The 21,349-nt window shown below is 41.0% G+C and overlaps 2 protein-coding genes across 2 annotated transcripts in view; both read right to left on the reverse strand.

The window, feature by feature from the left end:
• Nucleotides 1-21,349, reverse strand: part of LOC118113339 (B-cell receptor CD22) — a 1,629,935-nt gene that overhangs the window by 723,715 nt on the left and 884,871 nt on the right. The gene's annotated exons all lie outside the window — the stretch shown is intronic.
• Nucleotides 1-21,349, reverse strand: part of myom3 (myomesin 3) — a 49,416-nt gene that overhangs the window by 4,639 nt on the left and 23,428 nt on the right. The window contains exons 13-28 of the mRNA XM_035162993.2: nt 20,574-20,627; nt 18,965-19,092; nt 16,970-17,153; nt 16,290-16,464; nt 16,029-16,150; nt 14,273-14,460; nt 10,996-11,122; nt 8,048-8,229; nt 7,720-7,834; nt 6,866-7,022; nt 6,112-6,218; nt 5,352-5,396; nt 4,925-5,061; nt 2,158-2,302; nt 1,009-1,068; nt 538-605 (exon numbers count right to left, since the gene is read on the reverse strand). Of these exons, the coding sequence (XP_035018884.1) occupies nt 538-605; nt 1,009-1,068; nt 2,158-2,302; nt 4,925-5,061; nt 5,352-5,396; nt 6,112-6,218; nt 6,866-7,022; nt 7,720-7,834; nt 8,048-8,229; nt 10,996-11,122; nt 14,273-14,460; nt 16,029-16,150; nt 16,290-16,464; nt 16,970-17,153; nt 18,965-19,092; nt 20,574-20,627 (1,994 nt within the window). The remainder of the gene's footprint in view (nt 1-537; nt 606-1,008; nt 1,069-2,157; nt 2,303-4,924; nt 5,062-5,351; nt 5,397-6,111; nt 6,219-6,865; nt 7,023-7,719; nt 7,835-8,047; nt 8,230-10,995; nt 11,123-14,272; nt 14,461-16,028; nt 16,151-16,289; nt 16,465-16,969; nt 17,154-18,964; nt 19,093-20,573; nt 20,628-21,349) is intronic.

Here is a 21,349-nt window from a genome sequence, read left to right on the forward strand (position 1 = left end):
TCTCAGAAATTCACATGAGACCAAAACCAAAACTCATTTTAGAGCCAAGTTTTGACCTTTGTAAATAAAGTTTAAGATTGTCTAAAAGTGTCTGTTTTGAGGAAACTAAATTCAGTGCTTTAAGACTTTTCAAGTTACCATTTTAAGGTTTAAGTCAACTCCTCTCCTATTATAGTTATACTGCTGTGATTGGTAGGTTCTTACACAAATTGTGTCACTTCTTTGTGAAATATTTTAAGTTGTATTTTGCTGTTTGTCTGTAAATCATCATTATCTTGGCTAGGACATTAAAATGTAATGGAAATTGTGTAGACTGAGCCAGAATCTCAATAATCAAACATGACAGAGATAATTTTAAATAATATTAAAGGACACCATTTCCTGGAATATGATATTTCAAGTTTATTTGCCAATTAGTAAACTTATATTACTAAAAGAAAGTATTTGGCTGGTAATAGTACAAACATAACATTTCTTGGACTCCTTTTTTGTTAATTCTATTATTCCCATTAGCAAATCTATTCTATGTAAAAGTACCTTGCACTTTATAATGAGTTCACAGTCCTCATTTATACTCCATGACAGGATTTCCTGGAAATATGGTCCTTAGAAAACAGAGCAAATTATTAATACATACAATATAAATCTGTAGTGAACCACAGTAACAGAGACAAAGGTATAAAAGATAGTTGTTCAGTGTGATAAACCATATAAGGGACAGAGGTAAGATTTAAACCAACATTGAAAATTGTTATTTATACGAGTCTCAAAAGAGTTGTTTAACTTTCTCCACATCTGACGTTCAGCAAAAGAAGTTTCCTTTCCTGTCATTAAATGTAGAAATCATTAAAAAGCTTCTGCAACTGTTAGATGTAAAATTCAATCAGAAGCCAGAGTTGTGTTGTTGCATTACAAAGCAACGTGGTGTCACTCACTACAGGATGAACCAGCACACTGAGTCTGACTGGGATTTGAGTCTTGCAGCTTATAGGTTTTGGATTTTCTCACCGGACTTTCTCTGGTGGTCACGTCGGTTTGCATCTGCCAACGCCAGCGTCTGACGGAACGCTGACAAAGAAACAAAGAATTATATCAGAATTTATAAATATCAGGGAAAAATAGACCCCGGTTCACAGACCAGCAGAATCACAATGGAGGAAATGATGACAACCTGTCGCTCCAACAGATTCTTAATGTCAAACACGTGATGACAGAACACAGTTTGCTGTTGTTGCACTTAAGACTGTTCGTTATAATCTTTTTTTATTGATCTTTATCTTTATCTTTACACAAGAAAAACAATTTTCTCAAATATAAATTCTAACCAAATGAGGAAATTCATCTAACTAACAAAGACACGGATCAGAATAAGATAAGTGAAACCAGTTCCAGTAAAATGAAATCAGGATAATTAAAGTCTGCTTCAAGACAAGATTTAAAAGATGATTCTTTGACCTGGATTTTATGTCCCTGCAAAACCAGAAGTTATTGCGGTGCAAATCATATCCTGTAATTTCTGCAGATGATGGTGTAATTAAGTTGAGTAAATGTTTGGCATTCAGATATAATGGGACCATGAGAGGCTGACGACCTGAAAAACTGTTATTTGCCCCAAAACACCATCACTGTTGTGAGAAAATAAAAAAACTCCCACAAAAAAACCACCTGATCTTAATGTTCCTCTGAATTATATTATTGACCTTGGGTGGAGGACACTGATGCTCGGTCAATTATCTATATATTATATATCCAACAATAATGGCTGGGTTTCAAAATGTAAATACATAAGAAGTAGATAACATTCATTAATCATTAATTAAAAATATACCAGTCTTAAACTAGCTTGAGTGATGTCACATTTACATTGATGCCACTCATACTGTGTTTGTTGTTCGGATTTTTATTATTTTGTTCAATCGTATTTTTTCTAACATGAATATCTAGATGTGCTGAGAAAATAGTGAATGACTGACATTTGTGACCTAAAGTGATCCCATTGAAATAGACTATAAAAATATATCAGTTCATGAAGCTGCTAAATCCTTCAGAAAAACTGGACTTTGTGTGACGTTCCCATTAACATTGATTGTCATTTATTATGGTACAAACTAAAAAACAAAGCTAAGAAGACCACTTGGCGGCAGGTGAGTGACCTACTCTCATCCACAAAGACCAAAGTGAACTGGTTCTTGGCGCGGCCGTCTCTCAGCTGAGCCGTGTACGAGCCCTCGTCCTCCTCACGCAGCCGATCAAACAGTATCTCCACCAGACCTTTGGCCCTGTCCAACTTGATCTGACGGTGCTGCGGACGAGCAAACAAGCGTTGGCACACGTACAGTACACATCAGCTCGATGCAGACAGATGGCACACAGACGAGTGCAGACAGGACATCACCGTTTGCTGGATGGTTGCTCATCCAGGGAGAACACAGACAGGAGCAGTATAGACGACTCTTATACATATTTTAAAACACACACACAAACAATCAAATACACAGAGGAAACAGCCTTTCAGCTCATTTTCATGGCTTTTACATTCATCATCAGGATAAGTGTGTGCCGTGCATGTTGATCGGCCTCAGTGGTGGCTGTGATTTGTGATGAATGGCAAGCCTAAGGGCCTTAATCAGCCAAATGGCTTTTGAATTTGCAAACCTCAGCTGTGATCATTTGGAAATAACGTGCAATCAGCGGTGTTCGGATGGAGCCGCGATACCGGCGAATAATGGCATCAAGTGAAAGTGGAATGCGAGCGGTGAATGGAGAGCAGCCGGATGTAAAGCAGTCTCCCGCCTCCTGCGAAACACGAGCTAACACAGACAAACAAAGTGCAGCAGACTGAGTTGTGAAACCACAATAAATATATGTACACGGCGCTGTGTTTGATTTTCTCTCTGTGGACACGTTGGTTGCACGGTTCAATAACCGAGACGACAGGCGTGCTGATTATTTTTAGCACGGTGTCATAACACACATATTGGTGCGGAGGAGGTTTATTCACGTTCAGTTTATGTTCCTGGATGATTACACAGTTCCTTTATTTTAGGTCGTCTCATTTCAAACAGCGCTTTCAAATGTCAAGTGAACTCTCTGCGCCGCGTCTCTATATATTTCATTTTCCTTTGTGCTGCCGCGTCACAACATTTCTCCAGTAATGATGCAAAGAATGTTTATGAGAATGCTTTTTGGTTTGGGTCCCTGTGGCTTTGACTGAGCTGCTTCATTAAAGGAAATGGATTTGGAGGTCATTTGTGAAATATGTGGAAGACGTGCTGAAAACTACATGTATGTTTATCATGAATATATCTCTAAACAACCCGATGCAGCTTTTTACCCTAAAATAGCAGCTTCAGAATGAGTTTGATGGTTCCCTGGAGAATGTTTCCTCTTTGGTTCCCACTCCTCACCCTGTACGTCTGTTCTACGTAACTTTGGTGAGTGGGTACGACCTCCTGTACTTCAATTGTCAGAATCAGCTCCAGCAAGTTGAAGAGTTAAGCTGAACTGTAGATCAGTTAAAAAGACTCAGAAGACATTAAAAACCTGAGTTTATCTCCAATATTCAGAAGGAAAACTTTTAAAATATGAACAATTCTAAACAGGATTGTTTGTGGATTTGTTACATCAGCAGCTCTTCTGGTTCAGGAAGCAGAGGATCATGGGTAATCTCCATGTCAGAGCTCCACTCAATACATTGATAGACTGTTTATTCCTCTACATGTCAATCTCTACCTGTGGCTGCAGAGGGCGCTGTTGCTCAGTAAATGTCACATATTGTTGCTTTAAATTATTTTACTTGATGCCTCACACATCTACGTCTCTTTTGAATTTCAAAGAGCCATTTCATCCAGAGCCTCTATTAGGAAGTAATATACTGTTGATTTATAACTCTGAACAATGTTTGTTTGGGGAAAATTGTACAAATTGCATATTTATTCCTCCTCTGCTTTTCCCTAAACAGATGTTCTCCACCTTCACTCTCACACGATGCAAAATTAGCTCCGCTCCCGGATCCTTCTGCCGCCTCGCACACCTGCACCTTCATCTTTGTTGGCAGCCTCAATTTCCTGCCCTCCATGATGTTTGATAAAACATAATTGCTGTTTTGGATTCATAGTGACTTGTCACAAAGACAGATGCATGCAGCTACACGCTAATGCTGTATATTGTAGAGATTCATGACGTCTGTAATTTACCTAATAAATCTGTTGTTGCAGACATGGAAATGTACGCATATTTATTTCCATATTCAAAAAAGGGCAAAGTTATGAATCACAGGCTGTCCTGTAGAGGCCACATGGACAAATCACACAGGGAAATCAACAGAGCCTGAATAATCAGTGGTTTTCCTTATGGACACTTGCACGGCCGAGCTAAGTCCTTAAAATCAAGATATTTATTGTTCCCTTCCCCGAGGAGGTTGTGATTTGGTCTCAGTTTGTTTGTTTGTCCATTTGTCTGTTGCTTTGTAGGATCAGAAAAACTACTGGACCCAATAACACAAAACCTGGTGTGGTTATCGTTCAGGGAAGAATGCATTACATTTTAGTGATGATCTGGATTTACAATCTTCACTGATTTCTTAGAGAATAATTCATGCATCTTGATGGAAAATGTTTAGGAAATCAGGATCTAGTTTCATTAGGGGACTGTTGGGCCTGTGGCGGAGCTCTGTGCTCCACTGAGTGCTTTTCTAGTTTCTGTAGGAGTTCACAAAAATGTTGAAGCCTTTGCAAATCAATAAAGCCTTTCCTGTCGACAAATACCACATTTCCTGTTTGTGTATATGCTTTCATCCAAAATACTTCGCAGAATGAAGCTTCTTAGTAAGAGTGAGGATCCGGTCCTCGACTGTGATGGTGTGGGACACGCTCGACTCTGTGAGCCGCCGCACCACAGGACAGCCGGTGTGACAGGCTCTTACCGGAGTGCTGGAGATTTCATGGTCATTGAAGATGAGACGGAGCTCGGCGGCGTCACTCAGACTCTCCGTCTGAAGCCAGAGTCGAACGTCACCTTCCTCAGAAACCTCCACCTGCCAGCCCGACTTCAGACCTATCACTGCCAGAGAGGAAATCAAACACAGGGTATTAGGGGCTAAGCTGAATTAATTAGAAAATCATTTAATCAATGAAGAATACTTCATGACTACTGACTAGTCCCAGTCCTGCTGTTTTGTTTGCTGTTGTGTTACATGAGTATTGTATTTCTAAATCAATACTGTAAATCAATGTGCTGAGACCATTTGTAGGATGTCTAACAAATCTCCTGATAAAACATTACTCCATTAGCAGCTGATAAAACCGTGAGACCTCTTCAATCACACAATGAAGCATCTTTGTGGTACATACGTGGATTTCTGACCTGCCAGCTGAGTTCTTTGAGTCGTTCAAGGTCTGTGAAAAAGTACAACAGCAGCGGAAGGTTAATCACTTTGATTAAACTTTGATCACATATTGTAATACCCACGGTTAAAGTAGCACCGAGTAGATCAGCGGCTCATGTAGCTCTGTTTGTAAAGCTGCTAAGCTGGAGAGTTGATTGAAAACGGGCCTCGCTGGACGTCGGACGTGACCTTGTGGAAGTGATTGTGAGGGGGATGATTATTTGCTTGAGAGAAAAGCTTGATAACCCTTAAAATTAAAAGTCCTGAGTGTGACCCGATAGCGCCGAATGGTTGAGGCTCATACCACATGGGTGCATATGGCTTTAGCAGAAGGTCACTGGTTTGACTTCTGGGTCTCCCCCCACCTCAAAGCAGAAAGTTTCTGGATTCGACCCGGGTCTTTCTGTGTGGAGTGTGCATGTTCACCCCGTGTCTGCTTGCTTTTACTGCGGCTTCCTTCCACGGTCCAAACACATGCACCTCAGATTCATTTGAGACTCTAAATTGCCTGTAGGTGTGACTGTGAGCATGAATGGCTGTATTCAGCCCTGCAATAAGCTGGCGACCTGTCCAGTGGATCCCGCCTCTCGGCCAAAGTCAGCTCTGCTTGGCTCCTCCAATGGATGGATGGAAAATTTGTCCTGCTTCTCTAAAACAACAGATCTGAACTGTATTCTTTCATTTTGCTTAAGATAAAATAAGAATTGGACAAAACTGGTTCTTACCTTCAGCAGTGAAGTCGTAGCTGGACGACAGGTCGGGGTTGTCGCTCGTCTCCACGGTGTACAGACCCAGATCCTCCTCAGAGGGGTCGTTGAAGGTGAGGACTGACCTGACGGATGAAAAACAGACAAATGCATCGAGCAAGCATCTTTATCTTTGTGTTTATCCAACCTGCGATAAAGGCTGCAGAGGGTGCTGCTTTGTGCCTCCAGCCATCACATCTCACAGTGCTTCCTGTCCCAGTAGCTTTGACTTAACACCTCACAGCCGACTGAACATAAAATTAAATTTCTCTCCTACATGCTGTAAATGAGATGTGAGAGGTGGCAGGGCAGCTTTTCTTCAAGCTCGGGAACTGGATAATCCAAAGAGGCCGACATTTGGTGGGAATCCCAATGGGAAATACTCCCAAAATTTAGAATTCAATGAATTCAAAACACCTAATATTAACATAGCCTCTTTTTTAAAGTTATTCTGTAGAAGCATAACTAGGTTTGTGTGATAATATTTTGTCCATCCCTGTTTTCTGGTTAGTTTGAAACGTTTTGAGACATGGGTCACTGCAGCTGCAAAAACAGGAGATGGCACTTTGAGTGTGAAAAGCACAAGGACGCTGTGGGAGAGTGACGAGTTTAAAGGCTCCACAGAGACCAAACATTCCCCTCCCAGCTGGAGTGAACCTTTCCTCGTCCATTGACCCTGTCACAGATCCACCTGATCACAGGAAAGAGAACGTGCAGCATTTGATCGACCTACTTGTTCTTCGTGGTTTCTGTTTGGGTTCTGTCGGGGTCAACAGGCTCCGTGTAGTTTCTGCTCCAGAGGAACTCGCTCTCGTCATCCACCTCCTCGGGCTCGTAGCCCAAAAATATGAACCCATCGTCGTCCACGCCAATCTCAATGTCTTTAGTGCCTGAGGAGGGGAAAGGTAATCACAGCAAATATACAGATGAAGAAAACTCCCTATGAAAAATGAATTAACTCCTTGCAGATTTTCTGTGTCCTTTATATTTCATGTCCTTTATAAATGTTTTAATTTAAATGAACTTATCCTGAATATGCTCTCATCTTTATTTAAACTTAATTTATTTTTCTTGCTATTTGCATACGCTGCATATCTGGAAAGCCACGTCTTCACGTTCATTTATTTTTTAAATGTATCTGATTAAAAAGTAAATCAATATTGCATGGATTGGTTGGTTACATCTCGCACGTGCTCTGTGGTGTAAATGCAACATCTATATTATTGATCACTGCATTAAACTGACATGAAAAGAGGATTTCAAAGGATTAGTTCAGCGTTTTAAGAAATGTGCTTTTTTTTGCTCTTGTTGAGAAGAACACAAAAGGATCGACACCACCCTAATGTCATATGAAGCTGGAGGCTTAAGACAGAGTCAGGCTAGCAGTTTCCCCCTGTTTCCTTATGCTAAGCTAGGCTAATCATTTCCTGGGCCCAGCTTCATATTTAAGACATGAGAGTGATATCAATCTTTAGATTTTCTCATTATTTCATATTGTTTCTGCAGGTCCAGCTACTCCAACGTGCCTCGGAGGGGATTTATATTATCCTTAAGATACTTGTATATGTGTGAACCATGATGGCTGACCTGGCTTGGTCTGAGCTGTGACTGGCTCAGAGGGCAGGGATGCGTGGCCCATCCCAGCCTCATTAACAGCAGATACACGGAAACGGAAAGTCTGACCCGCCTGAAGATCCGACACCTGGGAACACATCAAACATTTACTGGTCATGTCCATAATTCCTTTGGATTATTCAAAACCTTATAACCTAAAGGGATGTAGCACTGCAAGCTTCTGCAAAATGAGTTTTCCATAACATAATAATATACTCCCACTTAAAACTGAATATTTTATTATTATAAATCAGGTAAAACTCATCTTACACCAAAACCTTTTTTTAACAGTTCCACTCACCTTGTACTTTGTGTCAGTGATTGGTTCGTCATTTAAAAACGTCCAGTCGTCTGATTGGTCACCCTGACTGAATTCCAGTAAATACCCAGTGACGGGGCCTCGTCCTTCGTACAGCGGAGCCTCCCACAGCAGCACCAGGGAGTCGTTTCTCACCTCCCTGAACTGCAGGTCGTACGGGCAACCTGAGGGAGAGGAGCAAGGGGTCACGACCAAACTCTCCCGGTCAGTGTGTTTGCGCTGGAGATCAGAGGAACAAGGACCAGCAACATATTGATCCTAAATCCAAACCGACCAAATATGACCTTTTAGTCACGCTGGGAAGTCGCAGCAAAACAAAAGCAGGAATACCAGCTGAGTCCAAAGCAGTACAGTGACTTTGCTTTAATCTACCCCTCCTGACTCCATGCCGGCACATAGTAGTTAATTTGCTTAATGATTTTCAGTCACTTTTAAATTATTAATGGCACAGAGGAAAGCCCATTTGCCAAGATTAATGAGCTATGCTTTAAAAGTGGCCTCTCTCCATTTTCAATATTAATGTCACAGGAGGCTGATACGAGCCCGAGCTCGACTGTCGGGACTGTCGACCGAGCCACTGCACACTGGACCAAGTCTGGGGCAGAATCAGTGTGTGTGTGTGTGTGGTTGTATTTGTGATTGTGTGTTTGTATTTATTTATGATGCCTAAACTTTTATCGTGTCAGGTTGATATTCTAACTAAATTCTGCAGGTGAGAGAAGAGAATGAAAATGGCGAGGAGTCTCCTTCAGTTTTTATGTTGTGCTTCAACAACATTAAGACCAGAAATGTACCTATATTACACATCCACATACAAATATCTAGTGGTATATAAATAAATTAAGTTATTTCCTTATATCCATTACGATCTCCTCAGGTACATCCTACATTTCCAGAGATAAACAAAATCTTTCTGCTGGTCCAATACAATCCGAGCTCTCCACATCCCCAATGATGAAGTATCCACACTCTTCCAATATAGTGCAATAACCCTCCTGGCTTGAAGAAGTCCAAAGTCCAGAAGTTTGTTTCGAAGCAAAGTCTTTCCTGAAGCAATGAACTTAATGAGCAGTAGTGAGTGGTGGGTTTTCTTGGCCCTGGACTTTGCCTCTACAGCTTCTTACAGATGCCGCTGAGATGAAACAGAACTTTATTTATCCCAAAGGAAATTCTTGTGCCAGGTATCTGCTCCATAGACACAATAACAAGGAATAAAAACAACAAAGTAAAAACAATAAGTGAAGTAGAGAAATATCAAGTGTATGAGGAGTAAAAGAGAGGAGACCAGTGCCTAAATAAATAATATGTACAAGTTGCTGGAATACTCGCATCCCTTTGACACAAGTATCCCATGATGTAGTCCTGCATTAGAAAGCATTAAGACTGCCCACCAGTCCAGTGACGCTGGTGGTAATGCACCTATATGATGGAGCTCTGATTGAAATTAGTTTACAGACATGAAGCGAGTTATGACTTCTGGATGAAATATTGAATATTATTTTTTGATGTCCAGATAAAGTCAAAGATGGTTCATCTTTATGGGACTGATTAACATGAAATCTCACATGATCAAGATACATATTCTTTTAATCAATAGATAGATAGATTTTGTGAAATCACCCAAAAATATTATCATGTAATGTCTCTTTTTAATTTAGATGAAACAAACCTGCTTCTACATGACTCGACTAAATTTACTTTATTGTTGACTTCTTTCAACTCCTGAATACGTGGAATATTCTTTACTCTAATCTGACTGTATCTGTAATAATTAAAAATTGATGTGAGTTAAACCATAAGCAGAATTGTTATATAGTATAAAGATATATATTCAACATTATCTATAATTCCTACATGGGAAACATGATTGAATTCATAAGCACATTTTAAGTATTGCTACAGAATTAATAATACAGCTACACTGATTACACACTTTTTTATTTTTATAGTTCACTTTTCACAAAAAAAAAAACTAATTTCATTATTATTTGTTTTGCACTAGATCGATGACCGTTGTATTTAAAATCAGGTTAAATTATATTTCTTATGTTTCAAAAATTGGGTTTTTGATTTCCACCTTTCCGAGCAGTTTCACTTGTGGACTCACTGTTCTGTTCAACCACATTTCAGCAGCAGAACCACTGACCACTAACCCCAGTAATACCAGAGGATACATGTATGACACCAACCACCACTAATTCTACACCATTACTGCAGCTACTGCATCGTGCACTTGTCTGCTGACCACTGCCTACTCTGCACTTAAATGGCACTTTATTCAAATAGCCAGTTTTTAATTCTGGCACCTCTTATCGACCAGTCTAATTTCACGTGAAACCACCGTATGCACTTTTAACGTCGTTTCAAATAAACATAAAATGGTGGTAATGGTAATGGCTCCTCCGGGTTGATGGATGGTCTGCAATCAATTACTCTCCCTTTACACGCCCGGGTCAATAAAGCTTTTGTTGTGTGAACTCGCAGCCTTTAGGTTGGTAATGACACAGGCTCCGAGTTAATTAGAAAGTTGGAATTTACAAAGTTAATGACCTCCGACATTCAAAAACATGTTTTACATATTGTTGCTTGGATGTTTTCAGCTTCACGGTTCCTCTGTGCTCACTTTAAATCTCTAAAAAACAGGATGTGTATGATCTTGTTTCACAGCAAGTCTGGAAGCAAATTAATTCAATATGAAGATTAGTTCGTGACATCTTGTGACCAGTATGTAAAATATCTGTTTGCTCTGGATTATTTTTAATGAAGAGAGGTTTCACAAGTTATTTTCTAACTCTAAATTTCTTATATATTGTAAAAGACTTGTTGGGGGGGGATCGACAAATGAATATAAGATGTGCAGAGAAGGTTTTTTCCATTTCCAAAGTATTTAGATTGACTGATTTTGAAGTGAAGTGTCGTTTCTGACTGACCTGGCTCTGGCATTGTCCACTTCTCACACAGGAAAGCTTCACTGGCCTCGGAGGGCTTCCCCACACCAGCCCTGTTGGCTGCAAACACACGGAACTGGTACAAGTGCCCACTGGACAGGTCACACACCTATGGAAACAAAGCAGGGACAAAACGTTAATGACAGGACAACCCGGTGAAGCTGAAGACAAAGGGGTGCAGATACAAATATATTAAGTTTCAATACTATATCTGATCATTTTAAAATATCAATTTGCCATTAAATAGTTTGATGAAACGGACAAACATCAGGTGTTCAGCTCTTTTCAGTTTTTTTGTTATTGTTTTAGTGGATGTGTGTCAGTGCATGTCTCCATCTTAATTTAATTAGGTTTGCTCAAGCACAATCCTCAATGACAAGGCTATTAAATTTATGGACTGTATTTACATAGCTTTCTAGTCCACCACTCAAAGCACTTTACAGTACAAGCCACATTCACACACATACATTCATACAGAGCAATTTGGAGTTCAGCATCTTAGCCAAGGCCACTTCCACAGATGCACTGACGGAGCAGGGATTGAACCACCAACCTCTCCAGTCTAATACAGGACATGTTTCACTGTAAAATCCGGACTGGAATCAGTTTCCTTCCTTTCTTTATACTTTCTGAAGAACTGTTTGATAATACACAGTATGTGCAGCACTCTGTATCCTGCTTATACCATAATATTCCTTTGTGTGAATCCAAGCGACTCAGGTCAGACCGTCGCTGCTGCCGATTTCAACGAGGATCAGCTGTCACATCACACAGGAGCAGACGCTGCCGGTACAGTTACACTCCAGACTCCAGCAGGCATTTCATGTGGGATTAGCTCTGCTGCTGCTGCTGCCACAGCATTTTCCTGCCGAGTCCCTGAGACACTTTTGCTTTGGGAAGAGAGGAGGACTCAGCCTCATTGATCTGTTCATTGATCTTCCTATTCACAGCCACTTAGACTTTAAGGCCCTTATCTCGCCCGTGAACAGTTGTGAACTTCTGCTAACGCTCCCGGCAGCTAATTGACACAAGCAGAGGGAGCTTATTTCAGAGCAATAACAATGGCTATCTAAAAACCAATTTCCCCCACAAAACCACCCCCCCATCATTATCTATAGCTGCCTCTCCAACCAGATTCAGGTAGAAGCACAACCCTGTTATCAGATTAATATACAGACCAGCCCGAGACAAAGGTTGTCATGGCCTAAGAAGTGGAACGAAGTACAGCTTTCATCCACTAGATGGCGAACAGGCTGCATTTGATTAATATGACCCATCCATCATCTGGTTGTCGACCTTTGAGATCAGAGTGAAGCGTCCGCCTCTTAGGTTCAGGGTCACGATCAGGGAGACGTGAGCAACTGTAATCACAATCATCCCAACACAGCCATCCTCATGCACCATTTATATAAACTTTCACATTGCTGTAAAGTAACTAAGCGCATTAATGATAATAATAATAATAACTTATATTTGTACAGCAGCTTTGATACACAAAATTTAGCTCAAAGTGTTAAAATAACAATAAAGTAAAAACTAATAACTGCGTACAGCTGTAAGCTACTTGTACATTTCAGAGGAAAAGATTGTTCTTTCTACTCCAGTATATTTATCTAACAGCTTTAATTGATTAATTTAATTCCCTTTTCAATAAAAAAACATGTGATAAGCTTCTAAAAGAAGATTTAACGTTTAGTTTCCCAATTTTTTCTTTCTTGTGCCCCCGACCAATAAGCCTTTAGTTGGGATTACTTGTCGTTATCTAATAATGTGATATATAGTACGAGTCAATGCATCTCAAAGCTACTCAAAATAAAGCAGCTTTACTTATAAAAGACGGTGTCACGTTTACAGTATTTTCATGGTACTTTTACTTCAGTGTCTGGTTCCTTTGGTTGTTAATATTGCTCATTTAGCCCAAAAGGGGGAGCTGCGTGTCCTCAGTGGAATGGTTTCTTCAGTCGAAGGTGTTTCCAGTCGTCCTCACCTCTAACTTTGATTTACAGGGACACTGTCGTTTTCTGTCTAATTGGCTTCGTCTTTGTTTTTCCCAGCAGCTAAAAATGACCACACGTTCGCACAATGTCTAATTACAGAGGACCTGTAATCTACCTAAGTCAGGTTATAGATTCAACTTTCCTCCAGGTCTCCATGGACACAGCTTGTTGCCTAGTGACACAGCCAATGTGGATGAGGGAGCTTTGGCCATATTTTAAAGACAGCTGCTTAATATAGGAGAAAACTGTTATTGGTGTAATTAGATTAAAAGTAATTAATGTATGGTAATGATGTGTAGAACAACCTTGGTTGATCTTAGGAATCTATATTAACTCTCCACATTTTCATCAGAAGCTGAAAACAACTTCCTGTTACCTGTGAATAAGTATTTCATTCTATATATTACTTATAGGATTCATCTGACAGCAAGATACTGCAGCCAAAGCTAGTATGTTTATCTTATGATTACTTAAATTTTAAATGACCCTACTTTAAAAAACAAATTGAGATAAAATGTTTGGGGGTCACAATATAGGTCTATAGCTGCAGTACAGGTCATAAATCCTGTCTCCTCCATGTTAACAGATGGAACACTGTCCAAACTAAAAAGTAAAAAATTAATCTCAAAGATAGATGAGTTGTAATTTTGTGTAGATTTTATCACACTGATGTATTTTCAAATGCAGATTTTTCGGTTAAGTTTGATATTAATTCCTTTTTTTTTATGCTATAAAAACAAGTTTAAACATCATGATTAACAGCTGAGACTGACTCGTGATTGGTCAAGCGTTTGTATTAAAGGGACCTCTCTACCGTGGCTCCACCCCCCATCACTACAGCACAGACTCTAATGGGTCTAGATGGCTTTGTCCATACCCAACATATTTTAGCTTGATTTCTTGATCGTGGGAGGAAGTGAAGACACGTCGTTCATGTTTGTGTACAGGCTCTGTGTAAATCAATGAATGTCTGAATCCAAATTCTGAATCTGTGCCAATACATCCAATCATTGTCAAGATATTTGACTGAAAGCCAACAAATGTAAACCTGATGGTGGCAGTAGGAGAAAAGCTGTGGACTCAAATCATTAGGGTTCATTCTCTGGGGACCATGAATATCTGTTAACACTTTTCCTGGCAATCCAACCAGTAATTGTTGAGGTTTTACAGTCTGCACCAAGCAATGAAGTGATGAGCAATGTTGGTAGCATGGATTCAAAACAAGGTACACCATATCTGTAACATCTTGGAGCTTTACTGACCCGTAACTTCCTCTCTTTGACGGGCTTGACGTTGACCTCTCTCCATGTTTCCGTGCCCTTTTCCCTCTGGTCCAGGTAATAGCCACGTACGAGATCTCCCCCGTTACAGGAGGGGGCCCTCCAGCCCAGCACCATCTCCGATCCAGTGCACAGCAGCAGGGCGATGGCAGAGGGAGCGGAGGGAACATCTGGAAACAAGCAGCGGGATTCAAAAAAAGAGAAATGAGTGTCTTAGCAGGAACATGTTCTTGTTAAATAGACTGAGAAATGGCTCCCTGACAACTTCTGTCTTCACTCGGAAATTCACAACTCTCTTTGTTAAGCAATTATTCAACTCGTATTCTGTTTGAGGAAAATGTGTTCATCACAAGGAGTAATGGCAGAAAGGCTGTGAGAATATTCTGACAGTGAGTGGCAACCAGAGTAAATCATCATCGTAATGTACTGCGGGCTACAGAGAACACGTACAGTTCAGTAGCTCCTCAAGAGGTAGATCACCCCCACAGAGCTTCAAACCATAGACTGTATATAAACATGGACGACAGGTATCCACTTCCTCCCATTGTACAAAAATAAAGCTAAGATATCCTGGATATGGGTGCTGCCATCTTATGCTTCTGACGTCATCTGGAGTCAGAGTCTGATTCGCTCGACCAATCACAAGTCAGTCTCAGCTGTCAATCATGACCTAATTATACAACTAATTAAAACCAAACTCGAGCACTTGAAAATGCACCACTGTGATAACAACTAACTAAAATGACAGAAACTATCTTTGAAATACATTTGTTTGATGTGTATTTGGACTTTTTAGTTTGGTTCGTGTCCCATCCACTAACATGGAGGAGGTGGGGTTCATAACCTGTTGCTACTGCAGTCAGCCACCAGTTGGCGATCAAGACGCCTCGCCTTCACTTTTGAGGAGCAGTAATGTCGTCCATCTTCATTTACAGTCTCTGCTTTAAACCAACTAAGAAAGAATCAAATTGAATGGACCCTTTAATTGCTGGCGTGGATCCGGATGAAGATGTGGATACAGGAAATTGTTTTTAATAACTTTCTGTGCGAGATACAGAATCTTTCATCAATTTCATCAATTTCCGAATGAATAATTCATGGTTCTTGATAAAGACATTGTGCAAATAAAAATCTGAATGTAGCAGTTGGAGATAAATGTACTGTGTATAAATGTAAATGTACATATGTCCCAGTATTTGAAATGATATTGCCTGAGTCATGGTGAAAGACACGTTAAATGAATAAAAATAAGAATAAATCTCTGAATATGTTTCTTCTTAGAATGTAAAACCTTTTTCTAGAGATGCATCTTTATTTCCTGTTGAGCTCGGGACAACATGGAGGACTCACTGTGATGCTTTTGAGTGTTTTATTATGCTTTTTTTAATTTGGAGGGCACACATGCTCTCGAGGTTTTGAGAGAACATACTTGTGTACTTAGCGAATCAGTTAAAACCAACAGTCCAGCCTTCGGATGTAATCAAAGCGAAACGGTGTCACAAGGGGCCATGAAAAGATTTTTGCTGGGTTTGTTTTGTTTGAAAAAAATGCATCAATTGATAGATTCAATATTTAAACACATTTAAATACTTTTTTGCCTCAACTGGAAGAATCATGTGTTGCTCATTTGGTAAAAGCATCAAATGAATAGAGAGTCTGAGATACTTGAATCGTGTCCCGGCAGATAATGAAATGTTTTGTCCACTGCTTTGTGTATTCGTTCGGCAGCTGCACGTACAAATGGCCGATTTGACGATGATGGGCTGAGACTCCTCTGAATAGTTGCTGTTCCCTGCTCCGCTCACAGACTTCACCCGAAACACATATTCTCCTCGAGTCTTCAGACCGTGGACAATAAACCTGAGGTGAGGGGGAATTGAGATGAATTTACATGCAGACACTAACCCCAACGCGTTACAATATTTAGACCACAGAGACTCAGCGAAGAACTAATGATTCTTCCTGCAGCCACGGCACAAACATTGTATCACAGCTATACCTGGTTGTGGCGAGAGGCTTGTTGTTAACAGTCTTCCAGTCCTGTTTGCCAGTTTCGCTGTAGTACAGGTAGTATCCCAGAATGCCGTGTTTGTCTTTGGGCTCCTGCCACTGGAGCAGCACTGAAGTGTCTGTGTCTCTGACGGCCATCACAGAGTGGGGGGGAGCTGGCACCGCTGATGGGAATCACATAAAAAAAAAAAGCTAAAACTATGAAAGCAGAAATTATTACATGAAAATCAACCATGATGTAGAACTCAAACTTTGAAATATGATCAAGAGATGAGACGCTTTGATCAAATTAAACCTGTGATTCCATTAGACAAGGTTTTAAGGCTGATCTGCTCAGTGAGTCGGACAATTGAGAAAGTTATAAAGTTACATTTTATTATTAAATATCTAATACAAGCCTTAGAGATTTCTTTTGAGTTTTTGACCACTCAAAGTATTATAGATTGCTTTCATGGGTTGCGTCTTCACTCATCACCCCACCCAATTTCCCACATCGGATTCTCCTAGGATTACACTAGGAGACCAGGCAGAGAAAGTCCAGTGCTTGTGTGAAAGCAGCTTAAGTGTCCACATTGTCATGGCTCTTAGCTGGGAACAGAAAAGGAAGAGCGACCTTTTACAACAGGTCAAGTAATAGGTGGGTGGTAGAACACCACACAGCTCTCTCACCTTCTGGCTTTCCCAGAGAGATGGGCTCGCTGGGCTCGGAGGGGTCACTGACTCCGTACTTGTTGATGGAGCGCACTCGGAAGCGGTACTGCTTCCCCTTGAGCAGGGTGAACACTGGGAACCTGGGAGAGTTGACCACCATGTCCAGACTGGCCAGCTCCCAGCTGCTCTTCCCTGCCAGCGACTGATCCGAGCACAGCGTTAAAATAAAGTAGAAAGAAATACCAACACAAATAAGATTTTAAAATTCTACCTGCAAGGACACGTTCATTACTCAGTATCCTTCAACGCACTGTCAAGACCGACAAATATGCTTTAAAAAGCCCCATTATCATTTTTTAGCACCACCTGCTCTGTACATAACTGGTAATTGACAATTTTTTGGAATAAACCACTTAACGTGGAGACAAGGACAGAAAACGAGGAATAAAGATTGGCAGTGTGGAGTGAAGGCAGAAGTATGAAAAGATGCTCAGATCCAGAGAGATGGAAAGTGCGCAGAAAGAAATGTGAAAAGATGTCGGGATAAAGAACAAAATGGAGATTCAGAAAATTATAAAGAACTCATCTTGACGCGTTATCTTCATCTTTGTCAATTAGTCTCTTTTAACTAATGATTTTAAGTATATAAACACATTGTATAGCACTAATGTCGTCTGTATTATATTCTGTATATATTTGATGTCTTCTTCTCGGCCTCACCATTATTTTCTGCCCATTTGAGGAGGAAAACCTCACAATAGCATGAGGCACGTCAGAGAGATCAGTAAGTGCTTGCTCAAGGGCGAAGGGGGTATTTGAATGTTCCTTTCATTATATTAGTGGGAGAGAAGCAGCAAACTTTAGTAATTTCTGATGCCTTTGACGTATTTGACAGTTTTATTACCTCGGTAAGTTATAAAAGTCCAATAAAAATCCATTTCCTGTGGCAGTTTTCTGATTATTGGATCTAGAGGCTGTTGGGTGTTGATATTGGAGAGACCGGGCTCTTTATTGTTATATAGAATATAGGTCAGTCTTCGCACTTTGATAAGTTGGAAGAAAACTTTTGTTATTTTTGTCTTCAGTTTGAACTTTGTGTCTCGTCCTGGGGGCGAAAAAACCAACCAATATTTTAAAGTTTGATCTGCACTCTCTTTTTTTACAGATTGAAATACTGTTAGATAAGTCAAAACACTGTCGCCTCATAGCAACAGGGTTCCCAGTTGGTTTGTGTGGGTTTTCTCTGGGTACTAAGGCTTCCTCATGGTCCCAACACATGCAGAGTGGGAGTAGGTTGTCTCTGTATGTTGGTCCTGTGATACGCTGCAGCTGGGATTGGCTCCAAATCCCCATGCGACCCTGAACAGATAAGTTCTTTAGATAATGGATCGATGGGTGGAAGTCAAACCCTATTTATAAAACTTATACTGTAGGTTTCATAAATTTAAACCACTAAACCTTCACATCTCAGATATGGGTATAATGTAAACTCACCAGAGAGAGAGAGTTAAAGTTTTACAATTAGAAAATGATACGCCTAATTCCTACATGCATGGATTTTAAACAAATTCCCAATTAAACTGACACCAATGTCATGTTCTTGTTTTTTTAATATATATATTATATTTTCACCCCTGTCCATTTGTTTGTTGGTTGGTTTTGAAGCCAGATTACAGCAAAACAACTGAACGGATTTCCATGAAAGTTGGTGGAAGGATGCAGGGAAAAACACTTGTGAGATAGAATGTTTTTCAACATTTTCATCAAGGGAATAATTCATGGATCTTAATGATCAAAAAGAATCTGGTATGTTTAGGGAACTGATTCAGCTTTATTGAAGTTAAGGGGAGAGTTTCGTTAAGGGGGCTTTGGGATAACTGTTGACAAAAGTCCTCAGAGTTTCAGTCATAAGAACATTTGTGTGTGTGTGTGTGTGTGTGTGTGTGTGTGTGTGTGTGTGTGTGTGTGTGTGTGTGTGTGTGTGTGTGTGTGCGTGTGTGTTAGAAGACTGACCTGCTCCACGTAGAAGTTGAGCGGCTCCCTGCCTCTGGGTTCAGGCTCGGTCCAGCTCAGGACCACGTAGGTGTCGGTCACCTCGGAGGCGTGGACATCTGTGGGAGGGAGCGGAGCTTTGACCTGACCTGAGGAGCAAAGAGAGGAGGAGGAGGAGGAGCAAGAAGAAATAAAAACTTCCACAAGGTCAGCGGAAATGAAAGCAGAGTCTAGAAGTGCTGTCTGACATATTGCTTCTGCTGAAATCTTTGCATCAGGAATTTTCATGCTTTGTCTGCTGGATTGGAGCAAAGGACGGAGTCGGCGCGATTTAACTTACTGCCCCAAATTTCACCTCCATTTCTAATACATAAGTGCACAGATAACAGAAAGTCAGAAGGCCTGAGTCAGCACACTCTCAGTGATTCTCCATGTCAGTCGAGGACAATCCGAAGCCTTGAGTTTCACTGTCTTTTTCTCTGTTTGTTTCCCCTGAAGACTTTAACAGAGCTGTGCTGAGGATCAGAGAGAAACTCCAGAGCAAAGAGAGCATTGGAAATGACAGATACTGATCTGGTGAAGCCAGCGAGCCCCTGTGTGCTTCTCTGAGTGTGTGGACACTAGAGTGTTGAAGTAGTGAAGCATTTTATATTGTTGTAGATCTCTGCTCAAGCACAATGGATATGAAATAAGTCGGCGAGGTTTAAGTGCTGATATGCAACTGTGGAGGGGCGTTTGTGGATGTTCAGCCATATCGGTCACTTTAGGCTGCTTTTAATACAGAGCCCACCTACACTCACATAAACAGAGCAGACCACTAGAAGTAACCTTATTTGGGGGCTGGCCGAGAGCTCGAGCACACTGCACGCCCACTTTATCCCTTTGTACATTTCCTTAAATTGAATATTGTTTGAGCAACATTTTAAATCATTGTCCAGAGAACTCCACAGTTTCACTTCATATACAGAAATACACATCTGTCTTAATGTAGGTCAAGGCAATGCAGATAATATATACCACACACATTTATGCACATATATATTTATAGATCTCGATTCCTAAGGCAGCATTTAAAATGTGTGTGTGTACTGCAGCACGTGTCAGAGTTAGATGGATGAAGATTGATCTCACTGGATTACTGTGACTCCTGGTGTTTTGAAAAACCATAAAAGCTGCACTCGTCTGCGTGCATCCTTTGTTTTTCCCCTCCAAACCTAAAAAACATGGATGCACCTCCTCCACTACATTTATTTTTCTGGTTGTCGTTCCAGACACTGATCCCTGCTCCTCCGTCTCTCTAGGAGTTACATTGCCAAGGTTATCAGCTCCTCTTCACAGGCGTTCACACCACCTCAGGCCATTAAGTGCATTTACCCGGAGACCCACCAGGGACTGTTGGTTCTTTTCATTTCTGCAAATGGAACAAATGCTCATCGCCTCAGCCATACTATCACATCGGCTCATTGTTAAATATAATATGAGGATGCATTAAGCCCCGGGGCCCGAGGCTTCCCACAGGCAAGGAGGCTGCACCCTGTGTGCCAGGGAAACGTGGATGGCTGTTTGAAACCGGGGGGCGAGAAATGTTCAAATGGCAAAATACACCAAAATGAAAATGCAGCATTCTCACCTTCCAGTTCATCTTTTGTAATGGTGATGGTCCTCCCTCTGGCCACTTTGACCGCTGACAAAAGAGAATGAGATGGAGAGAGATAGAGGGAGAAAGGGAGGAGGAGGCAGAGGGAAAAAGAGGGGGAGAGACACCTGGGTAATGAAGTTATACGAGAGCCCATGACAACACTATTAGTGCAAATGTTAGAGGAGCAGCCAGTGGTGAGAGAGCCAGAGCTGGAGCGACACAAAGGAGTGAGAGGGGGAGCGACATGGAAGGATGGAGAGCGGGGCCGGAGGCAAGTCAACCTTCTGTCCGTCCTTCATCTGTGTTTAATGATCCACAGCATCTGACCAGAGCCCATCTGTCCTCCCCGCTTCACACACACACTCTCACACTGCGCCCACACATGCACGTACACACACTCAGACACTTACTTAACGTCTCATTGGATTGTTCCCATCCCTCCAGCAAATTAAGTATTTAAGAAAACATATCGCCTTAAAAATAATCTCATAAGAGTCCAGCGGTCCACGGCAGGAGGCCATTAGACAAGCTGCCGCAGTACTAACAGCAAAGCCCAGACGGAATTAGAGAAAACGTCTGAATAAATAATGAAGAAACGCTATGCATGCAGATGTAACTGCACACGAGGGGTCACTGGATGGTTGGAATCAGATGTTGAACTGCACAGTGTCCAGATCTTAACACAACTGAACACAGATGCAGGATTTTTGTGTTATGCAATGCTCTCCATCATCAAGAGGCCAAAAGAGGGAATATCTTCTGAAGGA

The sequence above is a fragment of the Hippoglossus stenolepis genome, chromosome 8, assembly GCF_022539355.2.
Source record: "Hippoglossus stenolepis isolate QCI-W04-F060 chromosome 8, HSTE1.2, whole genome shotgun sequence".
NCBI lineage: Eukaryota > Metazoa > Chordata > Actinopteri > Pleuronectiformes > Pleuronectidae > Hippoglossus > Hippoglossus stenolepis.